This window comes from Eptatretus burgeri, chromosome 6 (genome assembly GCF_056783735.1).
Source record: "Eptatretus burgeri isolate ZD-2024b chromosome 6, Ebu_testis_v1, whole genome shotgun sequence".
NCBI classification, from domain to species: domain Eukaryota; kingdom Metazoa; phylum Chordata; class Myxini; order Myxiniformes; family Myxinidae; genus Eptatretus; species Eptatretus burgeri.
Window position 1 is genome coordinate 28,812,228 of NC_140966.1, and position 17,486 is coordinate 28,829,713.

Below are 17,486 nucleotides of genomic sequence, written 5' to 3' on the forward strand. Positions count from 1 at the left end.
TAGTAACACCCATTACATCTAACTCAACAGCTGGTAGATCAGCCTGGCACAGCTGCTCAAAGTAACTGGCTCAGCGCGCCTTCACTTTGTTTTCCTCTGTCAAGAGCCCACCACCCTCCGCTCGAACGGCAGTACACCGAGAGACGGGCTTTGAGGAATGCAATGCGTGAATTCCCCTGTAAGCAGGACAAGAATACATTGACCACAGATGATGCTCTACTCCTCCAGATTACTCACACATCAGCCTTCTTTGCCCACCTTCAGCACACATCCAGATTTATGCTCAATTCCCTGAACAGCTCACCTCCATCATTCAACCTGACCCTGTGACTCTTGGCAATAGTATCCAGTATCCCTTGAGAGAGAAAATTCTTCTTCGCCCCACGGAGAATTCCAAGACATCCACCGGCAACATCAAGGATGGTGGTCTTGAAGGCACTCCACAACTCTTCAGGATCTCCCAATGCACCCAGTCCCCCCAAATATCCACTCAGCCTGTTCGCAAACTCCTCAGCTTCCCTCTCATCCTTGAGCTTGCCAACATCCAGCAGAGACAGGGACGGTGCCATTCTCCTGAATTTAAGGTGCAACTTAAGAGTTGCGACAACAATACGGTGGTCAGTATTGAGGAACTCAGCACTCTGGTGGACCCTGCAGTTCTGGATCATCCTCCAGCGATCAACGAACACATGGTCAATCTCCTTTGCCACACCGCCAGTGTTGGAATACAAAGTCCAGCGATGAGCTTGTGAGCTCTGAAACCGTGAACCAGCCACCCTAAATCCATGACTTCTTGCAAAGTTAAGGAACTTTGTGCTATTCTGCTTCATAGTTCCTGACCCATGGGGACCAAGACACGTCTCATAACCATCCCTATCAGTTCCAGACGATGCATTGAAATCCCCCAAGACTAGAAGTGTATCTTGCCTGGGGCACTGATCAAGCACAGACTCGAGCATGGCATAGAATGTCTTTCACGGTGAGATCACTCGCCTCAGTCAGAGCATATACAGAGACCAGGGAAATGACACCCAAGGAGTGACGAATCCTGAGTTTCATAATACGCTCATTGACCGGTGTTACCTCGATTAATTATCATTGGAATCAGCTTATTGGACACATCTACAGCAACTCCTTTGGCATGGTAACCATCAGAGCGAGCAGCCCAATAGTAGGTGTAACCACCCGTCATGTTTCACCACTACCCGGTCTCAGAATCTCAGAGAGTGCGACAATACCGATGTCCAAACACTTGAGCTCAGATGATAACAGAGACAGGTGATCATCCTCTCTTCAGGAGAGGAATTTCAGGCACCCACCCGAAGGGACCGCCGTCTAGTGGACGACACCTCAGCACCACCCTGACACACTCTCCCACGATTTGACCCGGGAATGTTAACCTATGGTTTCCCTCCAACCATCAAAGATTGGGGGTCCCGAAGGCTTTGCCCCAATCCCGTCATCTGGTGTGCTGCCCTGCGAAGGGAAGCTGCACAGTAGGTATTCCCATGGAGTGTGTTTTCAGATTTTTTTATGCTTTGAGAATGTTTTGTGGAATGAAGGGTTTTACAGTGGCCGGAGTGCAATTCCTGCCATCAAGCTCACCCGAATAAGAAGTAACCCAACTGCAGGAGGACGTCCGCAGCACAGTTGGGCAAGAGCTATGGATGGCGTTGGCTCACAAGGACCTCCGCCCTTTGACAGATTTTGTTTTTAATCCTGCTGGGTGTCCATATCCAAACACCCTCCTCACCAGGAAGCATGGTGGGGGAGATGGTTTAGTTGCCGACAACCCGACCATGGAACAGGTTAGTACAGGTTTAGATGATACCTGCAGCAAGTCACAGATCTGATCTGGCCTGACCTGACAATTAGAGGGAAGGGTGAGTGTGGAAGCGATTCAGTGATTGGAAAAGCAGCATTAGCTTTACGATGAAGTCACCTGTAGCATTGTCACAATGGAGAAGGGAAGGGTAGCACGATGCTTAACCACCCTACCTTTCATCCCAATATTTCTTGCTTGGAAGGAATGAGGGTCTGGCATCCTCTTCCAGAATAATCCCGTCTTCTCAGTGTTAAATACCTGCTCCGGCATGAATCCCATCGCCTCGATTAGTTTCATGAGCTGCAGTTGAGAATGTGTATTTGAAAATGAAGCATTAGAATGGGGATTCGAGCACAGGTGTTGGAAATTAAGGGTTTTGCGATGGCGGTTCGACTACAGCTGTCGTAAAATGAGGGTTTGAGAACAAGTTTTGAATCTGGAGTTGAAAAATGAAGGTTTGGGAATGATGTTTGAAGGATAATAAAGATTTGCGAATGAGGTTTGAAAGAAAATGAAGTTTTAGGAGTGATGAATTGATGGAATGCCAAAAAGTATGTCAACAAGGTAGGGATGGTTACAATAAATTATCACGTGAAACCATCCCAACATCTTTCTTTGAATAATGGTTGTCCGTTCAAAAGACACTCACTCTCTCAATTTGAGTTATTGAGTTCGTAATCACCGCAAACACGTGTGTGTGTGTGTGTGTGTGTGTGTGTGTGTGTGTGTGTGTGTGTGTGTGTGTGTGTGTGTGTGTGTGTGTGTGTGTGTGTGTGTGTGTGTGTGTGTGTGTTTGTGTGTTTGTGTGTTTGTGTGTTTGTGTGTTTGTGTGTTTGTGTGTATGATTTAATGTTTCACTGGTAAAATTCATTCATAAAAACTATCACCATGCAGTCTATCATTGCAAATGGATGCAGAAAGATGTAGTGATGTTTTCACATGATAATTTATTGTGACCATGTCTGTCTTATTTACATAGTTTTTGGTGGACCAACCCTTCACCTTTTTACATTTGGAAAAGATTTTTATATCCTGTTTCTGGACTTTAAAAATAAATATTTACATGCTCAAGATTTTATTTGGATTGTGCAATGAAATATCTTGTCAGGTGTGTGAAAACAATTTGCATTAAACAGTGTTATTGTTATGTGATGGGCAGTGATCACATGCCACCGTGAACCACACCCATAATCATACAGGTGTGATTGGCCCACTGGCTGAACCCAACAGGCTGATTGAAAGGCAAGGTACTGCCCATCCCTCTTTTCCTGTCAAATTAGTTGGTGTAGTTAATAATAGATAGAAATCGGCATTCACAACTATCGCTTAACATGTTGGGGAATGTCGGTTGAAGCCCTCATGTTTTTTTTTCTTCCATCCTCACTTTTTCACCTTTATTCGATTTTAAATTAGACACAAAACTTTCACATTAAGAGCACAGACCTATGGATAATATTTTAAAATCAAAGTCACATGATGGTTGGATGGAAAATGCAGGCAGTATGACAAAAAGTCTGTTTTCTCGAGGCGTGGGTTGTTGGGTGTTTCAGGTATCAGGAACAAACCTCGACCTCGCTTCGTTTGGCCTTGGCTGAATAAGACGAGATATCGTAGATGTGCTCGATTGAGCAAAGCAAATCCCAAAGGAAAACATGTGGTTCAGTGGGGAACAAGTCCAATCTTGTGCTGAGGACCATTCACACGCAAGCAGGCATGGTGGAGGAGAGCTGAAGACAGGACCTCAAAAATTACAGGAGGGACTACAGGCTTCGGTCGGGAAAGCGCTGAAGCAACAGGATGTGTCTGCTGTTTCGACTGTGCAAAAAGAGAAAACCCACAGTGTGAACCAAGGCACATCTCATCCCGGCTTCCTTTAGCACCCATATTTATCCCTTCAGTGCATGCCCACCCTGTGGCATCGCTCGGCATTGCCCCAACGGTACCTCTTGGTAGTTTGGCCACTAATCAAGGGGATCCCCTCTTTGAGGCTCTTGACTCGCCCTCGAATCTGCAGGGAAAATCTCCATCACTCACCTTTCCGCCAAAACCTGCATTCCAGCACCAAAACTCATGCCTTCATGACGTTGCGAGGCCGAATTCCCTCGAGAAGCAAATTTAGGACATTAAAAAGAAAAGAACATCAACAAAGGATTTAAGGGACAAGCAGTTTCAGATACATGTCAGCATAACGTTCATCTAAAGGACAGCATACACATTGATACATGACCGTGCACATGAAACACCAAGATGACAGTTTATAACTCGATCAGGATTCAAACCCAGGCCAGGCAGCTTAAAGGTGAGGATGCAGACCTCCAGGCCATCCTACCACCCCTATGAATAGACCCATTGCTTTCAGATAATTTTTTTTTGGCTTCATGTGAAATTATAGTCTGGGATTGTTATTGTGGTGAAAACTTTAACCACTCAAATGTAGTTTGAGCCTCTCAAAGGGAGATCAGATTAGGTTTACTTCTTCTTCCACACCTTTTCATCTTAACAAAGTCTTCTTCCTTTTTTGTTCCTCAATGAAGTATTTTCCTGTTTTATGTTTTGATTTCATCATTCCACATCCATCCTTTTAACCCTGTTTAGGTTAAACGTGCACGATCGATGTTTTATTTCATGTAACAATGCAACATGTGTGGAATATGCTTTTTGTCTTTTCCAAAATCATGCATTTTTCTTGAACTGACAAGCATTCTCTTTATTTATTGCAGTTTGCGATGTAGCCAGAAAGGTGAACAGACAAAAAAGGTAACGACAGAACAGCCATTGCTGAAGGACGTTCAACAAAAGGAAGTGGTACAGATGCAGGAATTAAATGGAGATGGGGATCAGCAATTAGCTCAGCTCCAAGAGCAAGCATTGCATGACAAAGAAGTGAAACAAAGATATGAGGATGTATGGACAAAACCGAAAGAAAACCTGAAAAAAATTGAGGAAGAACAACAGAGAAAAAGAGAAATGGAAGATGAAATGAAAACAGAAATGCAGAGGAAAAATGATGAAGAGCAAAGAGAACAAGAAGAGCTGTGCCACAAAAAACAACGAGCATGTAGGCAAAGAAAGAAAGCAAAGCAAAAGGAAGAATTACAAAAGCAAACAGAAGGCAATGAGGAAACCAAAATAAAGGAACAACAGATACAGCGAGAACAGGAAGAACAGAGACAGCGAGAACAGGAAGAACGGAGAAAGCGAGAACAGGAAGAACAGAGACAGCGAGAACAGGAAGAAGAACAGAGACAGCGAGAACAGGAAGAAGAACAGAGACAGCGACAACAGGAAGAAGAACAGAGACAGCGACAACAGGAAGAAGAACAGAGACAGCGAGAACAGGAAGAAGAAAAGAGACAGCGAGAACAGGAAGAACAGAGACAGCGAGAACAGGAAGAACAGAGACAGCGAGAACAGGAAGTAGAACAGAGACAGCGAGAACAGGAAGAAGAACAGAGACAGCGAGAACAGGAAGAAGAACAGAGACAGCGAGAACAGGAAGAAGAACAGAGACAGCGAGAACAGGAAGAAGAACAGAGACAGCGAGAACAGGAAGAAGAACAGAGACAGCGAGAACAGGAAGAAGAACAGAGACAGCAAGAACTGGAAGAACAGAGACAGCGAGAACTGGAAGAAGAAGAAAGACAGCGAGAACAGGAAGAAGAACAGAGACAGCGAGAACAGGAAGAAGAACAGAGACAGCGACAACTGGAAGAACAGAGACAGCGAGAACAGGAAGAAGAACAGAGACAGCGAGAACAGGAAGAACAGAGACAGCGAGAACAGGAAGAAGAGAGACAGCAAGAACAGGAAGAAGAGAGACAGCGAGAACAGGAAGAAGAGAGACAGCGAGAACAGGAAGAAAAACAGAGACAGCGAGAACAGGAAGAAGAACAGAGACAGCGAGAACAGGAAGAAGAACAGAGACAGCGAGAACAGGAAGATGAACAGAGACAGCGAGAACAGGAAGAAGAAAAGAGACAGCGAGAACAGGAAGAAGAACAGAGACAGCGAGAACAGGAAGAAGAACAGAGACAGCGAGAACAGGAAGAAGAACAGAGACAGCGAGAACAGGAAGATGAACAGAGACCGCGAGAACAGGAAGAAGAAAAGAGACAGCGAGAACAGGAAGAAGAACAGAGACAGCGAGAACAGGAAGAACAGAGACAGCGAGAACAGGAAGAAGAACAAAGACAGCGAGAACAGGAAGAAGTACAACATGGACAGCGAGAACAGGAAGAGGAACAGAGACAGCGAGAACAGGAAGAACAGAGACAGCGAGAACAGGAAGAAGTACAACAGGGACAGCGAGAACAGGAAGAGGAACAGAGACAGCAAGAACAGGAAGAAGAACAGAGACAGGGAGAACAGGAAGAAAAGAGACAGCGAGAACATGAAGACGAACAACAGAGACAGCGAGAACAGGAAGAAGTACAACAGATACAGCAAGAACAGGAAGAAGAACAGAGACAGCGAGAACAGGATGAAGAACAGAGACAACGAGAACAGAAAGAAGAAGAACATAGACAGCGAGAACAGGCAGAAGAAAAGAGACAGAGAGACCAGGTAGAAGAACAGAGACAGCGAGAGCAGGAAGAAGAACAGAGACAGCGAGAGCAGGAAGAAGAACAGAGACAGCGAGAACAGGAAGAAGCACAGAGACAGGGAGACCAGAAAGAACAGAGATGGCGAGAACTGGAAGAACGATGGAAAATAGAAGAAGATTTGAAGAAAAGGAGGAAGGAAAAGAGAAAGCAAAAATTACATCGGCAAAGAGAGAAAAAGGAGGAAATGAAAAGAAATACACAACGGAGACAACAGCAAGATGAACAGAAAGGACAAGAACAGAGACAGCGAGAACAGGAAGAACAGACACAGCGAGAACAGGAAGAAGAACAGAGACATCGAGAACAGGAAGAAGAACAGAGACAGCGCGAACAGGAAGAAGAAAAACAGAGACAGCGAGAACAGGAAGAAGAGAGACAGCGAGAACAGGAAGAAGAGAGACAGCGAGAACAGGAAGAAGAGAGACAGCGAGAACAGGAAGAAGAGAGACAGCGAGAACAGGAAGAAGAGAGACAGCGAGAACAGGAAGAAGAACAGAGACAGCAAGAACAGGAAGAAGAACAGAGACAGCGAGAACAGGAAGAAGAACAGAGACAGCGAGAACAGGAAGAAGAACAGAGACAGCGAGAGCAGGAAGAAGAACAGAGACAGCGAGAACAGGAAGAAGAACATAGACAGCGAGAACAGGAAGAAGAACAGAGACAGCGAGAACAGGAAGAAGAACAGAGACAGCGAGAACAGGAAGAAGAACAGAGACAGCGAGAACAGGAAGAAGAACAGAGACAGCGAGAACAGGAAGAAGAACAGAGACAGCGAGAACAGGAAGAAGAACAGAGACAGCGAGAACAGGAAGAAGAACAGAGACAGCGAGAACAGGAAGAAGAACAGAGACAGCGAGAACAGGAAGAAGAACAGAGACAGCGAGAACTGGAAGAACAGAGACAGCGAGAACAGGAAGAACAGAGACAGCGAGAACAGGAAGAAGAACAGAGACAGCGAGAACAGGAAGAAGAACAGAGACAGCGAGAACAGGAAGAACAGAGACAGCGAGAACAGGAAGAACAGAGACAGCGAGAACTGAAAGAACAGAGAAAGCGAGAACAGGAAGAACAGAGACAGCGAGAACAGGAAGAACAGAGACAGCGAGAACAGGAAGAACAGAGACAGCGAGAACAGGAAGAACAGAGACAGCGAGAACAGGAAGAACAGAGACAGCGAGAACTGGAAGAACTATGGAAAATAGAAGAAGATTTGAAGGAAAGAAGGAAAGAAAAGAGAAAGCAAAAATTACAAAAGCAAAAAGAGAAAAAGGAGGAAATTAAAAGAAACACACAATGGAGACAAAAGCAAGACGAACAGAGGAGAGAACAGGAAGAAGAAGAGAGACGACAAGAACAGAGACAGCGAGAACAGGAAGAACAGAGACAGCGAGAACAGGAAGAAGAACAGAGACAGCGAGAACAGGAAGAAGAAGAGAGACAGCGAGAACAGGAAGAACAGAGACAGCGAGAACAGGAAGAAGAACAGAGCCAGCGAGAACTGGAAGAACAGAGACAGCGAGAACTGGAAGAACAGAGACAACGAGAACAGGAAGAACAGAGACAGCGAGAACAGGAAGAAAAGAGACAGCGAGAACAGGAAGAAGAACAGAGACAGCGAGAACAGGAAGAAGAGAGACAGCGAGAACAGGAAGAACAGAGACAGCGAGAACTGGAAGAACAGAGACAGCGAGAACTGGAAGAACAGAGACAGCGAGAACTTGAAGAACAGAGACAGCGAGAACAGGAAGAACAGAGACAGCGAGAACAGGAAGAACAGAGACAGCGAGAACAGGAAGAACAGAGACAGCGAGAACAGGAAGAACAGAGACAGCGAGAACAGGAAGAAGAACAGAGACAGCGAGAACAGGAAGAAGAACAGAGACAGCGAGAACAGGAAGAACAGAGACAGCGAGAACTGGAAGAACTATGGAAAATAGAAGAAGATTTGAAGGAAAGAAGGAAAGAAAAGAGAAAGCAAAAATTACAAAAGCAAAAAGTGAAAAAGGAGGAAATTAAAAGAAACACACAATGGAGACAAAATCAAGAAGAACAGAGGAGAGAACAGGAAGAAGAAGAGAGACGACAAGAACAGAGACAGCGAGAACAGGAAGAAGAACAGAGACAGCGAGAACAGGAAGAAGAACAGAGACAGCGAGAACAGGAAGAAGAACAGAGACAGCGAGAACAGGAAGAACAGAGACAGCGAGAACAGGAAGAAGAACAGAGTCAGCGAGAACTGGAAGAACAGAGACAGCGAGAACTGGAAGAACAGAGACAGCGAGAACAGGAAGAACAGAGACAGCGAGAACAGGAAGAAAAGAGACAGCGAGAACAGGAAGAAAAGAGACAGCGAGAACAGGAAGAAGAACAGAGACAGCGAGAACAGGAAGAACAGAGACAGCGAGAACAGGAAGAACAGAGACAGCGAGAACTGGAAGAACAGAGACAGCGAGAACTGGAAGAACAGAGACAGCGAGAACTGGAAGAACAGAGACAGCGAGAACAGGAAGAACAAAGACAGCGAGAACAGGAAGAACAGAGACAGCGAGAACAGGAAGAACAGAGACAGCGAGAACTGGAAGAACTATGGAAAATAGAAGAAGATTTGAAGGAAAGAAGGAAAGAAAAGAGAAAGCAAAAATTACAAAAGCAAAAAGAGAAAAAGGAGGAAATTAAAAGAAACACACAATGGAGACAACAACAAGAAGAACAGAGGAGAGAACAGGTAGAAGAAGAGAGACGACAAGAACAAAGACAGCGAGAACAGGAAGAACAGAGACAGCGAGAACAGGAAGAAGAACAGAGACAGCGAGAACAGGAAGAAGAACAGAGACAGCGAGAACAGGAAGAAGAACAGAGACAGCGAGAACAGGAAGAAGAACAGAGACAGCGAGAACAGGAAGAAGAACAGAGACAGCAAGAACAGGAAGAACAACAGGGATGGATAGAACCGGATGAAGAACAGAGACAGGGACAACATAAAGAAGAACAAAGACGGCGAGAACAGGTAGAAGAACAGAGACGGCGAGAACTGGAAGAACTGTGGAAAATCGAAGAAGATTTGAAGGAAAGAAGGGAAGAAAAGAGAAAGCAAAAATTACAAAAGCAAAGAGAGAAAAAGTTGGAAATTAAAAGAAATACACAATGGCGCCAACAGCAAGAACAACAGAGGAGAGAACAGGAAGAAGAACAGAGACAGCGAGAACAGGAAGAACAGAGACAGCGAGAGCAGCAAGAAGAACAGAGAAAGCGAGAACAGGAAGAAGAAAAACAGAGACAGCGAGAACAGGAAGTAGAAGAACAGAGACAGCGAGAACAGGAAGAAGAACAGAGACAGCGAGAACAGGTAGAAGAACAGAGTCGGCGAGAACTGGAAGAACTGTGGAAAATAGAAGAAGATTTGAAGGAAAGAAGGAAAGAAAAGAGAAAGCAAAAATTACAAAAGCAAAGAGAGAAAAAGGAGGAAATTAATAGAAATACACAATGGAGACAACAGCAAGAAGTACAGAGGAGAGAACAGCAAGGACAGAGACGACGAGAACAGGGAGAAGAACACAGACGACGAGAACAGAGACAGCGAGAACAGGAAGAAGAACAGAGACAGCGCGAACAGAGACAGCGAGAGCAGGAAGAAGAACAGAGACAGCGAGAACAGGAAGAAGCTCAGAGACAGCGAGAACAGGAAGAAGAACAGAGACAGCAAGAGCAGGAAGAACAACAGAGATGGATAGAATCGGATGAAGAACAGAGACAGGGACAACAGGGAGAAGAACAGAGACGGCGAGAACAGGTAGAAGAACAGAGACGGCGAGAACTGGAAGAACTGTGGAAAATAGAAGAAGATTTGAAGGAAAGAAGGGAAGAAAAGAGAAAGCAAAAATTACAAAAGCAAAGAGAGAAAAAGTTGGAAATTAAAAGAAATGCACAATGGAGACAACAGCCAGAAGAACAGAGGAGAGAACCGCAAGAAGAACAGAGACGACGAGAACAGGAGGAACAGAGACAGCGAGGACAGGAAGAAGTCCAGAGACGGCGAGAACAGAGATGGCAAGAACAGAGAGAAGAACAGAGACAGCAAGAACAGGGAGAACAACCGCATGGTTTTGAGAGCTTCTATCAGGGACAGAAGCCTCACCGTAATCACTGGTGGCAGCATCAAAAACAAAAACAGGACAGTTTTGAGGAGCGTCACCGGGAACACAAGCCTTATCATTATGACTGGCAGCAGCATCAAAAACAGAAACAGCACAGTTTTCAGATGTACCAACAGGAATTCAGGCCTCACCATAATGACTGGCAACAGCATCGTCAACAACAACAGCACGGTTTTCAGAGGTTCCACCAGGAATTCAAGCCTCACCGTAATGACTGGCGGCAGCATCCACAACAGCAAGTCTTTGAGAAGTTCCACCTGGAACAGAAACCTCACCATGATGATTGCTTGCAACAGCAGAAAAAGGAACAAGAGAAACCGCATGTTGTCGAAGCGCCACTGCACCATCTGCAAGATATTCAACAGGTAAGCACTCTTCAATACTTTGAAAAAGTTGGGATCACCATATTGGGTGCAAACACAGCTCGCTCCAAGATCAATATGTTAAGTTGCAAGATATGTTGGTGCTTCATCTTCTCAAGACTGTTGTTAATACTTCCTTTGATGAAGAAGGAGATCCTTAATTCTGGAGATGATTGTAATTATAATTTTGGAGTAAAAGGTGACTAATTGGCATGGCCATCACCATGCAGGATAAATAACAGGAAGTGTAACTCCCCTCAATTGAATGAAATAACCAAATTCACCTTTTCCTCGATTACCTGTTCCTTCAGTGCATTTGCTTTTGTGCCCTTTCCTGAATGAGTTATCAAACTGAAGAAGATATCAATATATTTAATCTTTCATATTTCCATTGTGTTTTTTCAAAGGCACCTCGCAAGCGTTGTGGATTCCCTCCTCCACCCCCTCATCTGAAATCATCACGTCGGTTGGATCGTAAGTTGCCAAGATTCCTGCCTTGCATTACTAATCATTCCTAACTTTGTATGAACTACATGTTCTTCACCTGCATCGTGTCCCATTTTTCTGTACGTCAGAAGTGTTGAGAACAGACGAATATTTTAATGCACTCAAAACCAGATAAGCTCCAAACAAATCTTAAAATTGGTTGAAGTCTGGCATGACTATTAATTTATCTATACGGAAGGCATTGTGTACACAAGGATGATCATAAAGACTGATTGTTTGAAAAACCATATATTTACAATCTCACTTTCAATCAGCTTGGGATGACTCGAGCTGCCTTCCACAAAGCAAATCATCATGGTTCGATGGAGCGGGAAAGGAGAGAGATGTAAATAGGTGGAAATTCTATTCATTCGATGCCTGATGTTGGCTTAATGGTTGGGGTGGTCGTCTTTGGATCCTCGAATCCTGAGTTCAAATCCTGCTAAGCTGTTGAATTAATACCAGGTGGGGTTAACTCGGCCTGTCATCCTTCCGAGGTCGGCAAAATGAGTGCCAGCATGCTGGTATACTGTGTCGGAGTGGCGACCGATCAAGGATTGTGCCCAATTGCCAAGGAGACTGCTTAAGCAGCATCAACGCTATGTACAGAGTATCGTCCCAATCTCCTCTCCTCCTTTTCTATTCGTTCCGGTGTTGTGTTGAAAGGTATGATGACAGAGATTATGATGATAGTGCTGTTGAGTATTTTTGACTTTTTTTGTTGTGTGCAGAAGACGTTATTGTAATACCTGCTGGAGAAGAAGATGCAATGTTTGGACCTGATCCACTCGCTCCCACGTTTAAGTGCTCCAAGAATATGAGAAGAAATATCAAACTATTTCAAATGGCTGATCCAAAATTTTTGAAATGAAAACCAATCTCCAGAACGACAGGTACCATTAACACTCGAATGACATTATGTAATTATTTGCACACTTTGTGTGTCCAAGTTATTCAATCTGTCACTTCCTTATTCAAAATATCATAGTGAGAACTTAATAATACTGAGTGAAGAGTTTTTAATAATTCAAGTGAATACATCAGGCAGGTGAGGTCTCTCCCTAATCTATATAATCAATGCCATTCACATCTGTCACACGTGAAGGGAACTGGAGCAATCAACCCTCGGTGTTTGCTGCAGCTACCAACGTGCGTGACTTTGTACAAACATATTTACACTCCAACGTTATCTTTCACTCTTTCCTCCTTCCCTTTCAGCTGTTGTCATCTTCTTGATCGACTTTGAAACTGAATCAACAGGAACAACATGAGCAGAATGTCACTGAGTGGTGTCACAATTGGAAAGAAGAGCAATGGCTGAAGCAGCAATAAGAACAGCTGATGAAATAAAAAGAAAACTCTTCTTCATAGAACAGTTGAAGCAGACACCTTTGTGTCAGCAGGACACATGCAGCAGCAAGTCGTCCAACTTGCCCACCACATGCATGCGTGTTTGGCTTCCTGGATTTGTCGATTACATTCTGATCCATTCGCTCCACGAGCTCTTCTGGAAGCTACTTTTTGAATAACAACAAGCTACTTGTACAAAATGAAAAAAAAACACAAATTCCCCCAAAAAGCAAAAAAAAAAAAAAAAAAAACGACACAAATTCCAAAAAAACAAAAACAAAAAAAAACCACACAAATTCCCCCTCCCCAACAAAAATTTCAGACAAAAAAATTACTGATACAAAATAAAACAAAAAAACTATTGATACAAAATTCCCCAAAAAACCCAAAACGATACAAAATGCCCCCTCCCAAAAAAACAACTCATACAAAATCCCCCCCAAAAATACACATACAATAAAAAACGACATACAAAATACAACAACAAAAAACTGTTGATGCAGAATACAAAAAAAAAACTGTTGATGGAGAACACAAAAAAACTGTTGATGCAGAATACAAAAATACCCCAACAAGAAACAGAAGCCTCACTGTGATGACTTACTGCAGCAGCAACAACAGAAACAACACATTATTAAGGGGTTCACACAGGAACAGAAGCCTCACTGTCAGGATTGGCAGAAGCATCAACAACAAAAACAGCATGGTTTTCAGAGGTTCCCCCAGGAATGCAAGCTTCACCGTCAAGAATGGCAGCAGCATCCACAACAGCAAGTCTTTGAGAAGGTCCACCAGGAACAGAAACCTCATCATGATGATTGCTTGCAACAGCAGAAACAGAACAATAGAAACAGCGTGTTGTCAAGGGGCCACTGCACCATATGCAGGAAATTCAACAGGTAAGCACTCTTCAATACTTTGGATAAGTTGGTTTGAACATATTGGGTGCAAACACAGCCAGCCCCAAGATCAATATGTTAAGTTGCAAGATATGTTGGTGCTTCATCTTCTCAAGACTCTGTTGTTAATACTTCCTTTGATGAAGAAGGAGATCCTTAATTCTGGAGATAATTGTAATTATAATTTTGGAGTAAAAGGTAACTAATTGGCATGGCCATCACGATGAAGGATAAATTACAAGAAGTGGAACTCCCATCAATTGAATGAAATAACCAAATTCAGTTTTTACTCGATCACCTGTTCCTTCAGTGAATTTGCTTTTGTGCCCTTTCCTGAATGACTTATCAAACTGATGAAGATATCAATGCATTTAATCTTTCATATTTCTATTGTTTTTTCAAAGGCCGCTCAAAAGCATTGCGGATTCCGTCCTCCACCCCCTCATCTGAAATCATCACGTCGGTTGGATCGTAAGTTGCCAAGATTCCTGCCTTGCATAACTAATGATTCCTAACTTTGTCTGAACTTCATGTTCTTCACCTGCATCATGTCCCATTTTTCTGTGCGTCAGAAGTGTTGAGAACAGACGAATATTTTACCGCACTCAAAACCCGATAATCTCCAAACAAATCTTCCAATTGGTGGAAGTCTGGCATGACGATAAATTTATCCCTACAGAAGTCATTGTGTACACCTGGATGATCATGAAAACTAATTGTTTGAAAAACCATATATTTACAATCTCACTTTCAATCAGCTTTGGATGACTCGAGCTGCCTTCCACAAAGCAGATCATCATGGTTCGATGGAGAGGGAAAGGAGAGAGAGAGAGATGTAAATATACGTAGGGAGCTATTCTCTTCATTCCCGTGTTGTGTTGGTCAGGTCAGGTATGGGATGTGCCAGAACAGCGCGTCGCTGCGTCCACTTTCCGCCGGTACTCCAGGGGCCTCCGTCTGGCCATCCCCCAGGCAGATGCCAGGCCCATCCCCATCTCCTTGAGATGATGGTCAACCTGCTGCAACCATGAGGCACGTGGTCGGCCCACTGGCCTCCTCCACTCATGAGACTCCCTCGCTGAGAGAATCTGGTGAGCAGGATCAGCGTCAGGAAAACGAGCCACATGTCCATACAGCCGCAGCTGACGCTCACGGACTATGCAGGTAACAAATCTCATCCGAGTCTCTCTCAGCAACCGCTCGTTGGACACAAAATCCGACCAGCGATAGCCAAGGATTCTCCGAAGAGACCCGGTACCAAAGGAATTAAGTCTCCGTCTCAGATCCTTGGTCAAAGTCCAAGTCTCGCACCCATAGAGCAAGACTGGAAGTACCAAGGACCTGAAGACTCGGACTTTCGTCCTTCCGCACAGGTACCGGCAGCGCCACACCCCATGATCCAGTGAATCCATGACTCCCCAGGCCCGACCCAGATGTCTATTGACCTCCGGCTCACAACCTGCGGAGACATGAATATCACTGCCAAGGTAAGTGAATCTATCCACGACCTCAACATCCTCACCACAAACAGACACAGACAGGACAGCAGCATCCAAGATGTCACCGAAAGCCTGGATCTTAGTTTTGACCCAAGAAATCCGTAATCCCAACGGCTCCGACTCCTCATTCAGCACCTCCAGGGCCCCCAAGAGGATGTCTTAAGTCTCCGCAAAGATGACTGCATCATCTGCAAAATCAAGGTCCGAGATCTTGACATTGCCAAACGATGCACCGCAACTTGATCTCTCCGACATCCTCCCAAAAATCCAGTCCATACAAGTGCTGAAAAGTGTGGGGGCAAGTACACATCCCTGACGAACTCCAGTAACAACTGGAAATAAGTCAGAGATGGTACCACCACACTTCACAGCACTCTCAGTACCAGAGTAGAGTTCAGACATCAGATCGATCAGTTTCGGTGGCACCCCACGAAGACCAAGAATCCTCCAGAGGACATCCCGATTCACTGAATCGAACGCTTTACAGAGATCAACATAGGCTGCAAGCAGCCCCTGCCGAAACTCTCGTCTGCGTTCGGTGAGGACACGAAGTGCAAGGATACGGTCAATCGTTGACCTCTTTGGTGTAAAGCCTGACTGCTCTGGACGCTGGTGCTCAAGCAGATGGTGGCGAACCCTATCAAGAATTATCCGAGCAAAGACCTTGCCCGGCACTGAGAGCAGCGTCACCCCTCGGTAGTTGTTGCAGTCTTGGCGATCACCCTTCCCTTTCCAGAGAGGGACAACAAGGCCCCTCTTCCAGTCAGTTGGGATGATGCCTGTGTTCCAGGCAGAGCACAAAACTGCATGCAACGACACGAGTGCAGCATTTCCACCAGCCTTGAGAAGTTCAGCATGGATGTCACAGATCCCTGGAGCTTTGCCCCGTTTCAACTGGTTCACCGCAGCCCGTGTTTCCACAAGCGATGGTGGACCACAGTTGATTCGAGGGTCAGCAACAGGGATTGTAACACCCTTGACATCCAATTCGACAGCTGGGGGATCAGCCTGGTACAACCGCTCAAAGTAACCGGCCCAGCGGGCCTTCACTTCAGACTCCTCTGTCAAGAGCCTACCACTCTTGTGGTACTACCACCGTGTTGTGTTGAAAGGCATGATAATGACAGAGATTCTGATGACAGTGCAATTGGGTGTTTTTGACTTCCTTTTGTTGATGCGTGCAGAAGACGTTATTGTAATACCTGCTGAGGAAGAAGATCCGATGTTTGGTCCTGATTCATTCGCTCCCACATTTCAGTGCTCCAGGAATATGAGAAGAAATATCAAACTATTACAAATAGCTGATCCAAAAATTTTCAAATAAAAAACAATCTCCTTTACGACAGGTACCATTTACACTCGAATCACATTATTTAATTATTTGCACACTTTTTGAGTCCAAGTTTTTCAATCTGTCACTTCCTTATTCAAAATATCATGATGACAACTTAATAATACTGAGTGAAGAGTTTTTAATAATTCAATTGAATACATCAGGCAGGTGAGGTTTCTCCCTAATCCATATAATATCAATGCCATTCAGGTCTGTCACTTGTGAAAGCAACTGGAGCAATCAACACTCGGTGTTTGCTGCAGCGACCAACGTGCGAGACTTTGTGACTGTACAAACACATTTACACTCCAACGTTATCTTTCACTTTTTCCTTCTTCCCTTTCAGCTGATGTCATGATCTTGATCGACTTTGAAACTGAATCAACAGCAAGAACGTGAGCAGAATGTACCCGAGTGGTGTCATAATTGGAAAGAAGAGTAACGGCTGAAGCAGCAACAAGAACAGCTGATGAAAAAAAAGGAAAAACTCTTCTTCATTGAACAAGTGAAGCAAAAAAAGCACGCAGCAAACAAAAGTGCTAGAATTTTGACCAGAAACACCATGGTGTCAGCAGGAAATATCCAGCAGCAACTTGTCCACCCTGCCCACCACATGCATGCGTGTTTGGCTTCTTGGATTTGTCTATTACACACCCTTGTAATGGTTTTGGCTGATCCATTCGCTCAACTTGCTCTTCCGAAAGCTACTTTTTGAATAAGAAGAAGCTACTTGTACAAAATGCAAAAAAAAAAAAAAAACTACTTATTCAAAATACAAAAAAAAAATAAAAAACTATTCATACAAAATGGGGGTGGGGGAACAATTGATACAAAATGGGGGTGGGGGAACAATTGATACAAAATGGGGGTGGGGGAACTATTGATACAAAATGGGGGGTTGCGGGGGGGGAACTATTGATACAAAATGGGGGGTTGTGGGGGGGAACTATTGATACAAAATGCAAAAAAAAAAC

At 44.4% G+C, this 17,486-nt stretch overlaps 1 protein-coding gene and 1 long non-coding RNA gene across 3 annotated transcripts in view; both read left to right on the plus strand.

The window, feature by feature from the left end:
* Positions 1–3,726: 3,726 nt before the first annotated feature.
* Positions 3,727–17,486, plus strand: part of LOC147024449 (uncharacterized) — an 80,144-nt gene continuing 66,384 nt past the window's right edge. Inside the window, exons 1-3 of the mRNA XM_085887031.1 lie at positions 3,727–3,764; positions 4,546–8,644; positions 10,178–10,529. Coding sequence (XP_085743157.1) covers positions 3,727–3,764; positions 4,546–8,644; positions 10,178–10,529 — 4,489 coding nt within the window. The remainder of the gene's footprint in view (positions 3,765–4,545; positions 8,645–10,177; positions 10,530–17,486) is intronic.
* LOC147024450 (uncharacterized) lies at positions 10,536–17,139 on the plus strand. 2 transcript variants are annotated; one of them, XR_015059034.1, is made up of 5 exons: positions 11,084–11,419; positions 12,163–12,324; positions 12,650–13,680; positions 14,085–14,151; positions 16,859–17,139. It is a non-coding gene; the product is annotated as an uncharacterized LOC147024450 (long non-coding RNA). The 2 variants fall into 2 exon arrangements; XR_015059035.1 differs by lacking the exons at positions 14,085–14,151; positions 16,859–17,139 and adding an exon at positions 10,536–10,948 and having other exon boundaries at positions 11,353–11,419; positions 12,650–13,909.